The 18,966-nt window shown below is 46.6% G+C and overlaps 1 protein-coding gene across 4 annotated transcripts in view; it reads right to left on the bottom strand.

The window, feature by feature from the left end:
• Window positions 1–18,966, bottom strand: part of MYH11 (myosin heavy chain 11) — a 158,407-nt gene that overhangs the window by 99,292 nt on the left and 40,149 nt on the right. For all 4 annotated transcript variants that reach the window (XM_055253361.2, XM_055253362.2, XM_063623685.1 and 1 more), the window contains exon 4: window positions 193–220. In XM_055253361.2, coding sequence (XP_055109336.1) covers window positions 193–220 — 28 coding nt within the window. The remainder of the gene's footprint in view (window positions 1–192; window positions 221–18,966) is intronic.

Here is an 18,966-nt window from a genome sequence, read left to right as displayed (position 1 = left end):
CAGAATACCATATATCACAAATGTTTAATGAGCATCTATACTGTGCCAGGTATAAAGAGAGGCACGCGGAACCATGAACAAATCAAAGATCTCTGCACTCATGGATCTTTTGTTTCATAGGTTGGATCTCAACTCCAGATTAAAACAAACAAACAAACAAACAAAAAACAATAAAAAAACAGTTCCACTTACGTGCAAAGAATGGACTGGTCCTCCCGATCTGCAAACAGAAAGAAAAAAGAGCCATGAATTAAAATGAGCTCTGAGCTAAGGGTCTGGATTTGGCTCCTCCCAAGGCCCTCGCATTCTAAAGCTTCTCCATGTCGGCCTCACTGGAAGTGACAACAGGTCAGCTGGGCTTATTGCCCAGGCCACAGGGGCCACGACCAAAGCCAAAAGGGTAGCCCCAAAGTCCCAGAGGCAGCCCCAGAAAGATGCTGGAGCCTGACTGATCCAGGAATCATTAGCATCCAGCCACATCAGCTCTGGAGGTGTCCCGGGAGGCCCACCCCACCCAGATTAGGTTAGGGACCAAACACAGATGTTGGATCTATACAGATCAGGGTCTCACTTAGCCACTTCTCTGCTCTGTGGCCTCGGGCAAATATTCTTAAACTCCATGCCTCAGTTCCTTCATCTGTAATATAGTATTGTGCACATTTGTGTTTTTTTTGTAAATCCAGCATCCATTTCCTCTTCTTCCAGAAGCATCCTGTGGTCCTTGAGGTTTCCCCCATCACCCCTACCATCATGTACAGTCTTAGTGGGACTGCCTCATAAGTACCTTCAACAAAGAGGTAAGAATGTGTTCCAGGCTGCATTGGTCAGACTCTCTGGCCTAAAACTCCAAGCTCAGTCAAGGACAGGGAAGCACAGCAGGTGGACAGACCCCTGAGGCAGACTTCCTTTCTGCCCCTGGGCCCAAGCAGCCCACTTTCTGTCATTTACCTAGCCTGATTCCCAGCATTCCCGCCGCATCTGTGAGCTCCTCCATACTCCCCTACAAATCCCTTTCCTCTACTAGATGACAGAGTCAGTCTCTGTTGTTTACCACCACAGAAACCCAAGAGATACAGAGGTCATCAAAGAACGAGACGTGATTAAGCAGACATTACCCATCACCTTCTACTCTTAAAGAGGCCTCTGAGGTGGAGCCAGGCTCTGAAGACCAATTTCCTTCCCAAAGAGAGATCTTAGAACAGTTACCAACACTTTCAATGGTCACCTAACAATGTAGAAATCCCAGCATCACATCTGCTGGTAGACAATGCCACAGCGACAAGCATTTCTTAAATCCACTCCCTGGCTTCACTCCTACTAGTTTAGTGCTCAGCTCTCACAAGCTTCATTTCATCAAAAATCTTCTAGGCTTGGTTTAACATTGTATCTCTAGTACTGGCAGATAGTTGGTAGGTGCTGAATTATACTTGTTAGATGGAGGGATGGATGAGTAGATGGATGGGAAGATGGGTGGACGGAAGGAGGGAAGAAAGGAAGGAAGGGTAGATGGGTGAATGGAAGGGTGGGTAGATGGGTAGGTAGATGGATGGGTGGGTGGATGGATGAATAGACAGATGGATGGGAGGGTGGATGGGTGGGTGGATAGGCAGATGAGTAGGTGAGTAGGTGGGTGGGTGGGTGGATGAGCAGATGGGTGGGAAGATGGATGGATGGATGGATGGGAGGATGGATGGATGGATGGATGGGAGGATGGATGGATGGATGGATGGGAGGATGGATGGATGGATGGGAGGATGGATGGATGGATGGGAGGATGGATGGGAGGATGGATGGATAGATGAGTAGATGGGTGGGAGGATGGACAGACAGGTGGATGGGTAAGTGAATGGAAAGAAGGAAGAAAGGAAAGAAGGAAGGAAGAAAGGATCAGTGGATGGAAGAATGGATGGATAGGTAAATGGACAGGAGGATAAATGGATGGGAGGTTGGGTGAATAGGTAGATAGATGGCTGGATGGAAGGATGGAAGGATGGATAGATGGATAGGTAGAAGACAGGAAGACAAATGGATGAGTGGGTGGGTGGGTAGGTGGATGAATAGATGGATGGAAAGAAGGAAGGAAGGATGGATGAATAGATGGATGGATAGATAGGAACAAAGAAACAGAGAAAGAAGAAAGGAGGGAAGGGTGGGTAGATGGGTAGGTGGGTGGGTATATAGCTGGGTGGATGGATGGATGAGAGAGTGGATGGGTGGGTGAATGGGAGGGAGGACAGAGTGGATAGGTGGGTGAATGAGTGAGATGGATGGATGGATGGATGGGAATATGAACGGAAGGATGGATGGGACTGAAGAAGGCAAGGTGAAAGAGATGACTCTTTCTTCCTTCTGAAATCTGAAGACAGAACTGATTGGAGGTGGGCACGTTCCTCAGATTCTATGCCCAACTCCAACCAGTTCTCTCTCTCTTCCCTCGGATTATATACGGATGTTTGGGTGGCCTGGTTGAACGAAATCCTCAAGACAAAAGGCCTAAAGACTAGTCAACTCTGGGGTTTCAATTCTGGTGTGTTTATATAGTAGCACATTTAAAAATAGACAGGCCGGGCGCAGTGGCTCATGCCTGTAATCCCAACACTTTGGGAGGCCAAGGAGGGTGGATCACTTGAGTTCAGGAGTTCCAGACCAGACTGGCTAACATGGTGAAACCCCATCTCCACTAAAAATACAAAAATTAGCTGGGTGTCGTGGCACGCGCTTGTAATCCCAGCTACTCAGGAGGCTGAGGCAGGAAAATTGCTTGAACTCGGGAGGCGGAGGTTGCAGTGAGCTGAGATCGCGCCACTGCACACCAGGCTAGGCGACAGAGCAAGACTCTGTCTCAAAAACAAATAAAAAAAAATACATAAATAAAATAGGCAGCCATTGAAAAGAACCACGCAGAGCTTTATGGATGGACACAGAAAAATAGCCAAAATATATTAAGCTAAAAATAAAGGATGAGGTAGCATAGTGTTGTACCTTTTGTGTTTTAAAAATAGAGATATATAGGTAGGATGCAGTGGTTCATGCCTGTAATCCCAACACTTTGGGAGGCTGAGTTGGGAGGATCACTTGAGGCCAGGAGTTTCAGACCAGCCTGGACAACATAGCAAGACCCAGTCTCTACAAAAAAAATTTTTTTTTAATTAGCTAAGTATGATGGACGTACCCCTTGTCCCAGCTACTTGTGAGGCTGAGACAATAGGATCCCTTGAGCCAAGGAGTTCAAGGTTGCAGTGAGCTGTGATTACACCACTGCACTACAGCCTGGGCAACGGAGTGAGACCTTATCTCTAAAAACAGACCTGGGATGGGCGTGGTGGCTCACACCTGTAATCCCAGCACTTCGGAAGGCCGAGGCAGGTGGATCACTTGAGGTCAGGAGTTCAAGACCAGCCTGGCCAACATGGTGAAACCCTGTCTCTACTAAAAATACAAAAATTAGCCGGGCATGGTGGCATGCACCTGTAATCCAAGGTACTCCGGAGGCTGAGGCAGGAGAATCGCTTAAACCCAGGAGGTGGAGGTTGCAGTAAGCTGAGATCACGCCACTACACTCCAGCCTGGGCAACAGAGCGAGACTCCAAAAACAAAACAAAACAAATAAACAAAACCAACAAACAGGCCTGAGCCTGAAGTACTGAGAAAATGGACAGGAGGAAGACCTACTTTCACCCATTCTACTTCTATCCTGGTCATGTTTGTGCTATGAACACATACAATCTTTTCCTCATCCCACCAAAAATGGTCAATAGAAAAAGAGGCGGTATTGTTCTTCATGAAACCATCATGACCACAAAGCTTAAAAAAAAGACAGAAAAGAGGCCGGGCGCGGTGGCTCACGCTTGTAATCCCAGCACTTTGGGAGGCCGAGGCGGGCGGATCACGAGGTCACGAGATCGAGACCACGGTGAAACCCCGTCTCTACTAAAAAATACAAAAAATTAGCCGGGCGCGGTGGCGGGCGCCTGTAGTCCCAGCTACTCGGAGGCTGAGGCAGGAGAATGGCGTGAACCCGGGAGGCGGAGCTTGCAGTGAGCCGAGATTGCGCCACTGCACTCCAGCCCGGGCGACAGAGCGAGACTCTGTCTCAAAAAAAAAAAAAAAAAAAAAAAAAAAAAAGAAAAGAAAAGAAAGAGCTACCGAATTACGATCCCACTAACAGCTCCAATCTCCCGAACGCTCACTGCGCTGCGGGCGTATGCTGAACCCCTTCTGTGTTGAAGTGACCCGCTGAATTCTCTCAGCAGCCCCTGGAGTGGGCTCTGGCTCCATTTTACAAATAAGGAGAGTGAGGTTCAGAAGTGAGGCAACTTACCCAAGGTCACTGGGGTGGGTTGAATTGTGATTCCCAAAAGATATGTTCACTCAGAACCTCAGACTGCAATGTTATTGACTAATCAACTGATTGAGATGGGGTCTCACTTTGTCGCCCAGGCCGGTGTGCACTGGCCTGATCTCAGCTCACTGCAACCTCAATCTCCCAGGCTCAAGCGATCCTCCCTCTTCAGCCTCCCCTGTAGCCGGGACTACAGGCACATGCCAGCACGCCTGGCTAATTTTTTATTTTTTGTAGAGATTGGGTCTTGCTATGTTGCCCAGGCTGGTTTCACACTCCTGGGCTCAAGTGACCCACCTGTCTCGGCCTCCCAAAGTGCTGGTATTACAGGCGTGAGCCACTGTATCCCACCTGTGATGTTATGTAGAATAAGGGTCTTGTAGATGTAGTTAAGGGAAGGATGTTGAGATGAGGTCATCCTGGCTGGGAGTGTCCCTATTTGTAAGAGAAAGGAGGCCGGGCGTGGTGGCTCACACCTGTAATCCCAGCACTTTGGGAGGCTGAGGTGGGTGGATCACCTGAGGTCAGGAGTTCGAGACCAGCCTGGGCAACATGGTGAAACCCATCTCTACTAAAAATACAAAAAATTAGCCAGGCATGGTGGCAGGCACCTGTAATCCTAGCTACTCAGGAGGCTGAGGCAGGAGAATCGCTTGAACATGGGAGGTGGAGGTTGCAGTCTCCAGCCTGGGCAACAGAGCAAGACTCCATCTCAAAGAAAAAAACAAAACAAAACAGGAAAAAGAAATCAAACTTTAATCTCTCCATTATACTCTGGAGACAGACAGATACTCATGCCTTCAGCTTCCACCCAGGGGGACAAATTCACTCGAGGACAGAGCAAAATGGGAAACCAGTTTAAATTTTTTTTTTTTTTTTCTGAGACGGAGTCTCGCCCTGTCACCCAGGCTGGAGTGCAGTGGCTTGATCTTGGCTCACTGCAAACTCTGCCTCGTGGTTTCAAGCAATTCTTCCACCTCAGCCCCCCGAGTAGCTGGGACTACAGGCGTGTGCCACCACGCCTGGCTAATTTTTGTATTTTTTGTAGAGATGGGGTTTCACCACGTTGGCCAGGCTGGTCTTGAACTCCTGACCTCAGGTGATCTGCCCGCCTCAGCCTCCCAAAGTACTAAAAAGTGATTTTTAAAAAGAGGGTGAAGGATGGAAGAACCAGGTACCCTGTGATTAGAACCCAGGCAGAGAGAACTTCCTGGGACCGGCCCAGACAACCTCCACTACCCTAAGGAAAGATTTTGAGATGGACAGACAGGTGGGCTATGTTGATCCATTACTTCAGGGAGAGAGGCAGGCTTTCCTGGCAGCCTTGTGAATCCTAGGCCCAGAGCAGGATAGATTTATAGGCTCAGATGCTCACAGGCCGGCCAGGAGAGGGAGCGGGCTCCAGGAGAAGGCCTGGGAGCTGCCAGCGCGGCTCCGAGCTGGGGGCTGCTGGGAGACCTCTGGCCTGACGTTCCCATCGGAAACACACCGCTTCCAGGCGTGGGAAGCTTGCAGGGTGCTGGTTACGAGCAGAAGGACTCCATGTGGGTGCTGTCTGCCAACCCGTGTGGAGCACAGGGAACTCTGAGATCCTGGAACTTTCTATCTGATTCCTTCCCCAAGCCTGAGCTTGTGTTGGACCCAAAAGCAGCGTTCTCCTCCGTACAAAGCAGTTTCACTCCTTCCTTGCTTTGCACAAGCTATTTCTTCTGCCCAGTGCACCCACCACCACTTCTCCTCTGGCCTAATCCATTCTCTCTCTCTCTCTTTTTTTCTTCCATCGAGGTAAAATTTACACTACATGAACCATTTTAAAGTGAATAATTCAAGCCGGGTGCGGTGGCTTATGCCTGTAATCCCAGCACTTTGGGAGGCCGAGGCAGCTAGATCTCATCAAGTCAGGAGTTTGAGACCAACGTGGCAAAACCCCATCTCTACCAAAAATTCACAAATTAGCTGGGCGCGGTGGTGCACACCTGTAATCCCAGCTACTCAGGAGGCTGAGGCAGGAGAATCACATGAACCAGGGAGGTGGAGGTTGCAGTGAGCTGAGATCGTGCCGCTGCACTCCAGCCTGGGTGACAGAGGGAAGACTGTAACTCAAAAAATAGTAAAAAAAAATAAATAAATAAATGCATAATTCAGGGGCATTTAGTACATTCACAATGTTACATAACTACCACCTCTATGTAGTTCTAAAGTATTCTTTCACCCCAAAATGAAACCCTGTACCCATTAAGCAGTCACTCCCCCATAAGCCCTGGCGATCACCAATTTGCTTTCTGTCTCTATGGACTTACATATTCTAGATGTTTTTGCATTTCTGTCTCTATGGACTTACATATTCTAGATTTTTTTGCATAAATGGAATTATAACATGTGTGGCCTTTTGTGTCTGACTTCTTTCACTTGGCATGTGGCTGAAGATCACCCATGTTGTAGCAGGTCCCAGACTTTATGCCTATTTGTGGCTGAGTCATATCACATTGTATGGGTAGATCACATTTTGTTTATCCATTCAACAGTTGATGGATGTTTGGGTTATTGCCACCTTTTGGCTATTCTGCATCGTGCTGCTATGAACATTCCTGTACAAGTTTTAGTTTGAGTACCTTTTCAATTCTTTGGGTATATACCCTAATCTGTATATGAAACATCATCTTGGGAGTCAACTCTTCCATGATACCTTCTCTAACTCTGCACTATTCTAGAGCTGAGTTGGAGACCTTTCCACTTGACCTCCTACCTGCAGGATGGCCATGGACAGTGGTGCATGTTGTACACTGCATAACTCTATGGAGAAACTATTTGCATTGGTCACTGTAGATGTGTGTATTTATTGTAATAATCTTTCAGCAGATGGAGGAAAAGTGCTTTGAGAAAACGGTGCCTTTCTCTAATTCTATAAACGTGAGTGTCACGTGGCCTAGTGGCGCCCACGGTCCACAGGTTCTCTCCATTTTAGTAATTATCATCATTGGGATCCTTACTTAACAAATGTCTCAAAACATTTTGGTGGAAAAAGGTACAGCTGATATGGAATGATAATAGGCCATCTATCCGTGATATGGCATTCAGAGTCTTTCTTTTCCATATTAGTAAAAATTATGGACTTTACATTATTCGTAATATCCAAAAAATAGAAACAACCAAATGTTCATCAATGGGTAAATGAATAAACAAAATGTGGTCTACCCAGACAATGGGATAGTATTCAGCCATGAAAAGAAAGAATGTTATGGCCGGGCGCCATGGCTCATGCCTGAAATTCTAGCACTTTGGGAAGCTGAGGAAGGTGGATTGCTTGAGCCCAGGAGTCCGAAACCGGCCTGGGCAACATGGTGAAACCCTGTCTCTACAAAAAAAATGCAAACATTAGCTGGGCATAGTGGCACATCCCTGTGGTCTCAGCTACTCAAGAGGCTGAGGTGGGACAATGGCTTGAGCCCAGGAGGTGGAGGTTATAGTAAGCCAAGATTGCGCCACAGTACTCCAGCTGGGGTGATAGAGACAGACCCTGTCTTAAAAAATATATATAAATAGTACAAATCCATGATACAACGTAGATGAACCTTGACAACATTATACTAAGTGAAAGAAGCTAGCCGGCTGGGCGCGGTGGCTCACACCTGTAATCCCAGCACTTTGGGAGGCTGAGGTGGGCAGATCACGCGGTCAGGAGTTCAAGACCAGCCTGGCCAACGTAGTGAAACCCCATCTCTACTAAAAATACAAAAATTAGCCAGGTGTAGTGGCACGTGCCTATAGTCCCAGCTACTCGGGAGGCTGAGGCAGGAGAATCACTTGAACCCAGGAGGCAGAGGTTGTGGTGAGCTGAAACCGTACCATTGCACTCCAGCTCCAGCCTGGGTGACAGAGCAAGACTCTGTCTCAAAAAAAAAAAAAAGAAGCCAGCTACAAAAGGTCACATATGATTCCATTTATATGAAATGTCCAGAATAGGCAAATCCATAGAGACAGAAAGTAGATTTGTGAATTCGTGGCTTCCAGGAGCTGAGGGTAGGAATATGGAGTGACAAAAAAAGTGCATAAGATTTCTTTGGGGGATGATAGAAATATAAAATTATATTGCAGTGATGGCGGCAATATTATGCAGACATAGCTGCAATGTAATTTAGGTGTGAATTGTATCCTTAAAATGAATTTATTTAAATTATACCACATAAAGCTTTTTTAAAAATGATGTTCATTTTATATCACCTCTGAATGGTTATAAATTTGACTTCTTCCGCTTCGCGCAGGTCTATTAGGTTTCCAACAATTACAAAATTGTTTGTTTTTAATGCTTTTCCCATGAAACAATGAGCTCCTGAAGGTCAAGGGCTGTGCCTGATCCCGGGTACAAGGAACAATGCCTGACACACAGTAGGTGCTCAGGAAATGCTTGTTAATTTGAATTGCTCTCTGGCTCAGAGAGGCAACCGAGGTAGAAGCAATGGAAAATGCATATTCATGTGTTCACATATTCACTCAACAAATGAGTCCTGAGCCAGGTACTGAAAGCACAAAAGTCAGTAAGATCTGCTTTTTTTTTTCCCTTTTCTTTTTTAAGAGATGAGGTGTCATGCTGATGCCCAGGCTGGAGTGCAGTAGCACGATCATAGCTCACTGCAGCCTTGAACTCCTAGGCTCACATGATCCTCCCGTCTCAGCCTCCTGAGCAGCTGGGACTACAGGTACATGCCACCACGCCTGGCTAATTTATTTTTATTTTTTATTTTTGTAGAGACAAGGCCTTACTATATTACCCAGGCTGGTCTCAAACTCCTGGCTTCAAGTGATCCTCCCGCCTTGGCCTCCCAAGTAACTGAAATTACAGGCTCAAGCCAATGCACCTGGCTTCATGACTTGCTTATCCTTGCTTTTGAGAAGTTCATGACCCAGGGTGGGAGTCAGATGGGCAAAGAAATGACTGTAAGAGATGAGCAATGCTATGATGGATGTGAACCCAAGTGCTATAGACATGAAGTTTTTTGTTTGTTTGTTTTTTGACACCACCTGAGCAAGACAGGAAGCCTTCACGGCAGAGGTGACCACTGAACAGCATTAAGAAAAATGTGAAAGAATCTCCTGAGGAGAGGTCGAGGCAGAGCATCCCAAGCAGAAGGCCTGGGACAGAAGCTCCAAAGTGGGCAGGGACACAGTACCGAGCCTTCGTGGAGGCTGGGAAGGCTGGAGCTGGGGGTGGTCGGCTGTCATCAGGATCCGCCTGGGGCTGAGCTTCCCAGCCCAGATCCCGGGGGCTCATATCACCTCACACCCTATCCTTAAACGTGCCTCTCTCCCTTCCTCCTCCCCAGACTCCCCGCCCAGCTTTGGATGTGCAAGTCCCCAGGCACGTTTCCTGAGAAGATAAAGGGCTTCAGCGGTTCCTCCCCCGCTGCGGGCCTGAGGACTCCCAAGAGGTACCCAGCTCCCCACAGACCAGCTATTTCAGCCCAAGCCCAAACACAGGCTGGTGGATTCTGGCTGGGGAGCCAGAGCACTGCAGGCTGACCATAAAAGGAGAAAACCCAGCGGGGACTAAGTACAGACCCAGGCTCCCTGCGTCTGCCCTTCTTTCTGGTGCCAGGCTGCTGGGGGACCCAGTGAGAGGTAATCAAAACCCCTGTCTTTGCAGGGCCATCAATACCCCTGGGCTAGTAAAGAAGAAAGGTCTCAGCCTCCACTGCCTGTAGAAAAGTGGCTTTCTACCTAATGCCCCACGTGGAGGCAGATGCCAGAGGTTCTGGATCTTGTGACGTGACTGTGAACGTGGCCACTGCATGGCCCTTGACAGTGGGTCCCCAGCAGCTGACTGCTAATGCCTGTTGAACTTGTCCTGTCCATGCACCGTGTCCCTACACACTGACCAAATTACCCTTGTAACAACTGGAGTAGGCACAGTCATCATCCTCATGGGACAAGTGAGGAAACTGAGGCACAAAGTAATAGCCGGGGCAGAGCTGGGAGTTGAACCCAGCTCCAGATCCCATGCCCTAAGCCACTCTGTAAGTGACAGCCCTTCTCTTTCTCCAGCCTTCGTCTCCCCACTCTACTCTCCTGGCAGAGTTGGTTAGGATGAGATGCTGAGTAAGAAGAGATAACTTGGAGAGCCTGTGCTGCAACCCAACAGGTATTTTCCAAACCTACAGGAAGCCCTGGTATTTTAAAAGCAGAACTGGGCTGGGCATAGGAGCTCATGCCTGTAATCCCAGTGCTTTGGGAGGCTGAGGCAGAAGGACTGCTTGAGGCGAGGAGTTTGAGATTCAAAGTGAGACCCCTATCTCTATGAAAAAAAATTTTTTTTAATTAGCTGGGCAAGAAGGTGTGTGCCTGTAGTTCCAGCTATTGGAAGGCTGAGGCAGGAAAATTGCTTGAGCCTAAGAGTTTGAGGTTACAGGGAGCTATTATTGTGCCACTGCACTCTAGCTTGGGTGACAGAGTGAAACTCTGTCTCTAAAAAAATATAATAAATAAAAACATGAAAGCAGAACTGGCCAGTGAAGGGGTGTAAGAGACAGGAAAACCAACGCTTTCCCTCTTGGGCCTCCACTCCTACCCCTACATTCTCCCCCTTCTCTCTGCTCCAGCCCTAGCAGCCTCATAGAACCTATATCAAGTCCCCTAGTCAAGCCTACACTTCACCTTCCAAGGAGGCCTCCCCTGTCCTCCCAAGGCCCCCAGGGCTACACTTCCCCACTCCCTGGACCTCCTCTTCTTAGCAGCTACTTGTGGGATGATTCAATTCGTATTTACACATACGCACAGTAGACTGTGTCTAGGGTAACATCTAATAATCAATATTGTTAGAATGACCGGGTGTGGTGGATCACATCTGTAATTCCAGCACTTTGGGAGGCCGAGGCGGGAGGATTGCTTGAGGCCAGGAGTTCGAGACCAGCCTGTGCAACACAATGAGGCCCTGTCTGTACAAAAAATTAAAAAATTAGCCAGACGTGACGATCTGCACCTGTGGTCCCAGCAACTTGGGAGGCTGAGAGGTGAGGATCACTTGAGCCCAGGAGTTGGAGGCTGGAGTGAGCTATGAGTGTGCCACTCCACTCCAGCCTGGGCAACAGGACAAGGCCCTGTCTCACAAAAAAATACTGTTGGATAAACAAGGGAATGGGGAGCCAGACTCCCCAGAGGCTGGGAGGACACCGAGGGAGGTGGCTGACACATGCAATTTAACAAGGAAGGTGCTGGCCAGGCACTGTGGGTCATGCCTGTAATCCCGGCACTGTGGGAGGCCGAGGTAGGTGGATCGCTTGAGCTCAGGAGTTCAAGGCCAGCCTGAAAAACATAGCAAAACCTCATCTGTACAAAAAATACAAAAATTAGCCAGTTGTAGTGGTGCATGCCTGTATGCAGCTACTCTGGAGGCTGAGGTGGGAGGATCACCTGAGCCTGGAGAGGCTGAGGCTCAGGTGAGCCGAGATCACACCACTACACTCCAGCCTGGGCAACAGAGTGAGATCCTGTGGCAAAAAAGCCCAAAACAAACAATGAAGGTGTTGCCAAGTGTCAGCTGGGGCTTTTCAAGTTCACTCCCTTAAGTGTGTCCCTTTTTCAATTTAATATTTACTTTTTTTTGTTGTTGTTGTTGAGACGGAGTTTTGCTCTTGTTGCCCAGGCTGGAGTGTAGGGGTGCAATCTTGGCTCACTGCATCCTCTGCCTCCCGGGTTCAAGCGACTCTCCTGCCTCAGCCTCCTGAGTAGCTGGGATTATAGTCGCCCACCACCACGCCCAGCTAATTTTTTGTATTTTTAGTAGAGATGCGGTTTCACTACATTGGCCAGGCTGGTCTCGAACTCCTGACCTAAGATGATCTGCCTGCCTGCCTCTGCCTCCCAAAGTGCTGAGATTACAGGTGTGAACCACTGTGCCTGGCCAATATTTACCATTTTTTAAAAAATAATTCTCCTTTGCTGTCTCCCTTCCCTGTAATGCACCACGGGTACCAAAAATAAAAATAAAATAAAAATAAAAATGTGAACTTTTCACGATTAGTCAGAGCATCAAACAGCTACTCCTAGCACCTCTGTAAAGACTGAGCCAGACAGACAGAGCCATTCATTCCCACACATAGTGCCCCCTCATTCCCAAGCAGGCCAGACACATAGCTGACAGCCACTGCAAAACCCACAAGAGACAGAGAAGCATTTGGCTGTACCCCTTCCTGGAGATGTGTTTGTAGCAGCACTGCCTCTGCAGAGAAACAGCTGGGAATTACTTCTTGGCTCCACCCTATCACCTCTGCCCCCAGGGCCCGTTTCCTCACCAGGGAAATCGACAAAAATCCAGACCTTTCAAGGGCATAAAGATGATTGAAAGAGACTGGATTCAGAAAGAGCTTAAAATTACCCACAGCACATTTAAGAGCTTAGTAATTGTCATTAATATCATCTTTATCATCATCATCATCATCTAAAATAGTGATCTAGGGAAGAGGTTATAGACAGCAGAGATTCTGAATCGGCAGGACAGGATATTCAACCAAGGATATTTAACCCCTTTCTGATTACATGGTGTCATGGTCTGAATGCTCATGTCTCCCTCAAATTCATATGCTAGAATCCTCACCCCTAAAGTGATGATATTAGGAGGTGGGGCCTTTGGGAGGTGATGAGATCATGGGGGTTCGATCCTCATGGGGGGAGAGACCCAGAGAGCTGGCAGGTCCCTTCCACCTCGTGAGACACAGCGAGAAGGCACCACTAGGCCCTCACCAGACACCAAGCTTGATCTTGGACTTCCCAGCCTCCAGAACCGCGAGAAACAAGTATCTGTTTAAAAGCCACCCAGTCTATGGTATTTTGATATAGCAGCCTTAACAGGCTAAGACACAAGGCCTATGCTAGTCCCTTAGCCTTCTGGGGGCCTCAGTTTCCTCTTTTGTTATGTGGGGACAAGAATACTACACTATCTATACCACGCTACCTCAGAGGGAAGAGTAACATTCTGAGGGCAGCGAAGCTGGGTCCCGAGGTTTGACTCTCAGTTCTGGGGCCAAGTAGGTGTGCTGAGTTTTCCCCATCGATCAAATGGGGATGCTGCCACCCACCCTGTGTGGTGCTAGTGAGGGCCGAACAATGTAGGATTGATGGAGCAGTAAACCCAGGTCCTGACCTATTGCAGGGGCCCTGAGGACATCAGTGCCCTTCCTCTCCCTGCCTCTACTGGGGAGCAGCCTCAGGGGAGTTGGGTGAGCAGGAACCAGTCCCCCGGGGGGCTGCCAATCTCAGGCAGAAGGATATAGCTGAGTGTGGGAACTTGCAAAGTGGAGAAAATCGTTTAGATCACTCCACCCGCAGAGTTGTCTTAAGCTTAGAGAGGACTTAGCCAAGAGCCCCAAGCTGATAAAGGCTGGCTGTTATTTCTTTTTTTAATCCCCTGAGAGTGGCCATTTGTTGCTAATGAGGTGAGGACAAAACATTACTTGTGGTTATCTCACACAGGGCAAGTGCAGAGGCTCAGAATGGAATCTTATCTGCTTTCCTGCCCCTCCTACACCCCAGGGACCCATGGAGGGGCTCCAAAGTGGTTCTCGTCTGGAGGGCTTTAATGGTGCTTTTCTCCTGTTCATCACGTTCATTTATTGAACTCAGCTCCAGCCTCCTAAGCTTTGAGCCGTCAACACTCTGAGATGAAAGACAGTAGACAGCCTTCCGTGGGACTGAGGGGGATCCCTGTGGTTGCCCGGAGTCACTGACTGACCAGCAGGGCTCTGGCTTTGGAGTCAGGATAATCCAAGTGTATATTTGGCTCTGACACTTAACAAATCTTCAGCAAGTTCTCCACTCCTCTGAGTCTGTTTTCCCAGCTGTAAAAGGGGGCTAATAATAGCTCTGGCGGCTAGCATTGGATCACCCAATAAACCTTGCAAGCATATGCTGAGGGCACACCCACACAGGCATACACGAGAAGGAAGAATGCCATAGTTGCCATTTCATAAGCACCACCAAGATAAACATCATGGGAAAAATAGCAACTTTAGGCTGGGCACGGTGGCTCACGCCCATAATCCCAACACTTTGGGAGGTCAAGGCAGGAGGATCACTTGAGGCTGGGAATGAAAGACCAGCCTGGGCAACACAGTAAGACCTTATCTCTAAAAAAAAAAAAAAAAAAAATTGTTTTTTCACTAGGCACGGTGGGCTCACCCCTGTAATCCCAACATTTTGAGAAGCCTAGGCAGGTGGATCACTTGAGCTCAGGAGTTCAAGACCAGCCTGGGCAACATGGTGAAATCCCGTCTCCACCAAAAATACAAAAATTAGCCAGGTGTGGTGGTGTGTGGTTGTAGTCCCAGCTACTTGGGGAGCTGAGGTAAGAAGATCACTGGAGCCTAGGAGGTCAAGCCTGCAGTGAGCCGTGTTCTTGCCACTGCACTCTAGCCTGGGTGACAAAGTGAGAACCTGTCTCAAAAATAAGGCTGGGCACGGTGGCTCATGCCTGTACTCCCAGCACTTTGGAAGGCCGAGATGGGTGGATCACCCGAGGTCAGGAGTTCAAGACCAGCCTGGTCAACATGGTGAAACACCATTTCTACTAAAAGCACAAAAATTAGCTGGGCATGGGGGCACGTGCCTGTAATCCCAGCTACTCAGGAGGCTGAGGCAGGAGAATCACTTGAACCCGGGAGGTGGAGGTTGCAGTGAGCTGAGATCGTGCTATTGCACTCCAGCCTGGGTGACAGGGGTGAAACTCTGTCTCAAAACAAACAAAAAACACCTTTTTATTTATTTATTTATTTATTTATTTTTTAATTAGCTGAGCATGGTGGTGCATCTCTGTAGTCTCAGCAACTTGGGAGGCTGAGGCAGAACTGCTGAACCCAGGAGTTTGAGGCTGCAGCGAGTTATAATCGCACCACTACACTCTAGCCTGGGCAACAGAGCAAGACCCTGTCTCTAAAAAAAGCAAAAACAAAAACAATTTTGTCAGCCTTCCTTACTTTATAATTTAATTTTTTTTTGGATGACATATGCCTGCACCTTAATAGTTTCAGGGCTTAGTTTTAAAATTCCTAATCTGGTCCTGTCCACCTTGTAGGTTTGTGGTAAAGATTAACTGAGAATATTTCTGTAAAGCCCTGAGTTTTATAGGAAGCATATAATAAAAATCCATGATTATTATTATCGCTTCTTTGTAAAAGGCATGAGGAATTCCCATGAGAAGATAGCAGGCTGACTGCATGCATTTAGCTCTCTTCCTTCCTGAACCTTACTAAAATAACAGTAAAAGACTTTCCAAAAATACATGAACCAGTTTAGCCGGGCATGGTGGCTCGTGCCTGGAATCCCAGCTTTTAGGAAGGCACAGGCATGAGGACAGCTTGAGCCCAGGAGTTCAAGACCTGCCTGGGAAATATAACAAAAGGGGGGCAACATTCTCCACACAAAAGTGGGGGAAAAAAGGCAAAAAAAAAAAAAAAAAAGTGTAAAAAGACCGTTCGTGCTGGTTCACGCCTGTAATCCCAGCACTTTGGGAGGCTGAGGCGGGTGGATCACCTGAGGTCAGGAGTTTGAGATGAGCCTGGCCAACCCGTCTCTACTAAAAATACAGAAATTGGCTGGACATGGTGGCATGCACCCATAATCCCAGGTACTCAGGAGGCTGAGGCTAGAGAATCTCTTGATCCCAGGAGGTGGAGGCTGCAGTGAGCAGAGATCGCACCACTGCACTCCAGCCTGAGCGACAAGAGGGAAACTCCATCCCCCCCAAAAAAAAACAAACCAAAAAGTGTAAAAATATATGAGGCAGTTTAAAAAGAACTAGAGAGGGGAGAACAGCAAAGCCATCTTGGAAGCCAGAAAACGGGATCAGCGTTGAAAAGTACCAAGGAAAAGGCCAGACACTATGGCTCACGCCTGTAATCCCAGCACTTTGGGAGGCCGAGTTGGGTGGATGACCTAAGGTCGGGAGTTCGAGACCAGCCTGACCAACATGGTGAAACCCCATCTCTATTTAAAATACAAAAATTAGCCGGGTGTGGTGGTGGGTGCCTGTAATCCAGCTACTTGAGAGGCCGAGGCAGGAGAATCACTTGAACCCGGGAGGTGGAGGTTGCAGTGAGCCGAGATCATGCCATTGCACTCCAGCCTGGACAACAAGAGTGAAACTCCATCTCAAAAAAAAAAAAAGTACCAAGAAAAAAGTCTAAGTGAGCAGTGAGGAAAGGTGAGAAATGACCTAATTTCAACACAGAATTCCCCATTTCTACCCCAAACCTCAGAAACTGGCAATGCCAGGGGCCTCTGGAAGAAAAGATCAAGGAGGAGACAAAAACATAAGGACTGGGTCAAATATAAGGCACTGTTAGACCTCTTGGATACCTTCTACACTCCCTGAAGCCAAGTGACTGCCCTTCTCACACCCCACAGAAGGTGGTAGGTTTAGTCTCTGGTGAGGGTTAAACAGAGGGTCTCTGTCCTGGGGGGACACCAGGAACCATTCTGAAAGGAGGAGGGTAATGTACAAATTTCACCCCACATTTTGAAACCCTCAGCTTCTTTTCAACTAGACCCTAAAAATGATACTAGACAAATCTTTAACCTCCAGGCAGAAGATTTTTCTACAAACCTTCTCTAAAGAATCAGATTAGCCCATGAACAAAAGACTGAAAGACAAATCAGAAGTGTCCTAATGGGTGGCCCAGCTCTTTCATATTATAGCCAAGCACATCAGCAAGCCCATCCTACATGCACTGAGCTTCCATCAACTCTGTGGTATCCCATGCACTAAAGCATCCAAGATGAATGGATAGCCAAGAATCCCAAGACATCTGAAGAAATCCACTAATATGACAGACAGAAGTTAAAACAAATAAATAGGAAAATACGTATCTTGGAGGAAATAGACTCTGCATTAAATATCCTTTGATAAACAGGATATCACATCCACAGAAAAAGAATGTCATATGAAAGAAACATTTAAAAATAAAATAGAATTTTTGGAATTTAATAAAATATATACCATAAATTTAAAACACAATGGAAGGGTTAGGGGAAAAAGTTGAAGTAAATGCCCAGAAAATACAATTAAAAACATTAAAGTGAAGAAAATAACAAGAGAAAGAGATTAAAATTATAAGATCGGTCTAGGAATTCCATTATGGAAATAAAAAGACTTATAGGAAAAAGAAACAGAGAACACAGGGAGAAAGAGAGCATCAAGGAAATAATTTGCAAAATTTCCCAGAATTTGTGGACACAAGTTTATAGATTAATTGGGCCACTAAATGTCCAGGATAACAAATAAAAATGGACTCATAGCAAGTCCCATCATCATGAATACGGAGACAAAGACAGTCTAAAAGCTTCTAGAGAAGGAAGAAAAACAAAACTGGTCATGTACAAAGGATCAAGGATATTCCCAGCCAGAAATACACACACACACACTCACAAACACACACACACACACACACACGAATCAGATTGGGTTTCATCTTCTCAAAACTGAAACTAGAAGGCAACAACGCAAATGCCTTAAAAAGCTCAGGCAAGAAAGTTATTTACAACTTTCCGAAAACAACTTTCTTGCCTGAAATTTTAAACCCAGCTAAACTATCCTTTAAGTGTTAGAGAAGCATCAAGCCTCTCAGATATGGAAGTTCTCAATGCCTCAAGATCACATACATTCTTTCTTGAGAAGCTACTGGACAAAGTGCTTGATTTAAGCAGGAGAGTAAAGCAAGAAAGAGGAAGACATGAAAACTGGGAAACAAGGAATCCACTATGAAAGCATTAAGGGGAATTTCAAGGATGGTGAAAAAGATCCTATATGACAGCTACTAGCTATAGAGAAAGCCACGGCATATCAGAAGGCTATAGTAGAGATCACCTTCAAGGAGATGATATCAATATGATCTCCAATATATATCTGGACATATTAAAAGGAGATTAACACATTTAGAAGGAGGATTTGGAGCAGAATTGCTGGTTAAGTACATGGAAAACAAGATTGGGAGGAAAAAAAGGCAATTGCTAACTCCAGGAAAAAGAAAAGTCATACAGAAAGAAGAAAAGTAGTCACAAAGCAGTGCAAAGCTCAGCTTCGAATAACATCTACATAATCATAATAATGTAAACTCTAGATAGCATTACATAGTCATAATAATGGAAACTCTGAACACTGAGTTTGTCAAAACTAAGATAAAATTATATTGGGACTCTATGAGATGAGGCATGTGTGTTGGAATGAGGAAGTAGGGGCAAATCCAGGGGGTGAATGAGCTAAATTTCATCTTTCATGGAGGAAAGTCAATAGATGATACCTGAAATTGAAAACAAAATAAGATAGCAGCACTATGAGCAAGTGTTGTTTTTAGAGATATGGTGGTAAATACAAAAAAAAAAAAAAAAATCAATTAAAGGAGTTGAGAAGTAGCAGAGGATGGTTACTTTTCTTAACAAGCCTTCAAAAATTACTTGACTCTAAGCCATCTGCATGAATACTTTTAACAAAAATAAAAACCAATTTTTTAAAAAAGGCAACAAGGAAATCCTATATGCACTGATATGTAACGCCCTCTGGCAAAATATAGAACTGTATATATATGGAATGCTAGTATTCGTAGGGAAACCTTAGGGAAGAAAATAGATACCTATTTTCTTAT

Source organism: Symphalangus syndactylus, chromosome 18 (genome assembly GCF_028878055.3).
Source record: "Symphalangus syndactylus isolate Jambi chromosome 18, NHGRI_mSymSyn1-v2.1_pri, whole genome shotgun sequence".
Classification (NCBI taxonomy): domain Eukaryota; kingdom Metazoa; phylum Chordata; class Mammalia; order Primates; family Hylobatidae; genus Symphalangus; species Symphalangus syndactylus.
This window is presented reverse-complemented; position numbering and strand designations above follow the sequence as displayed.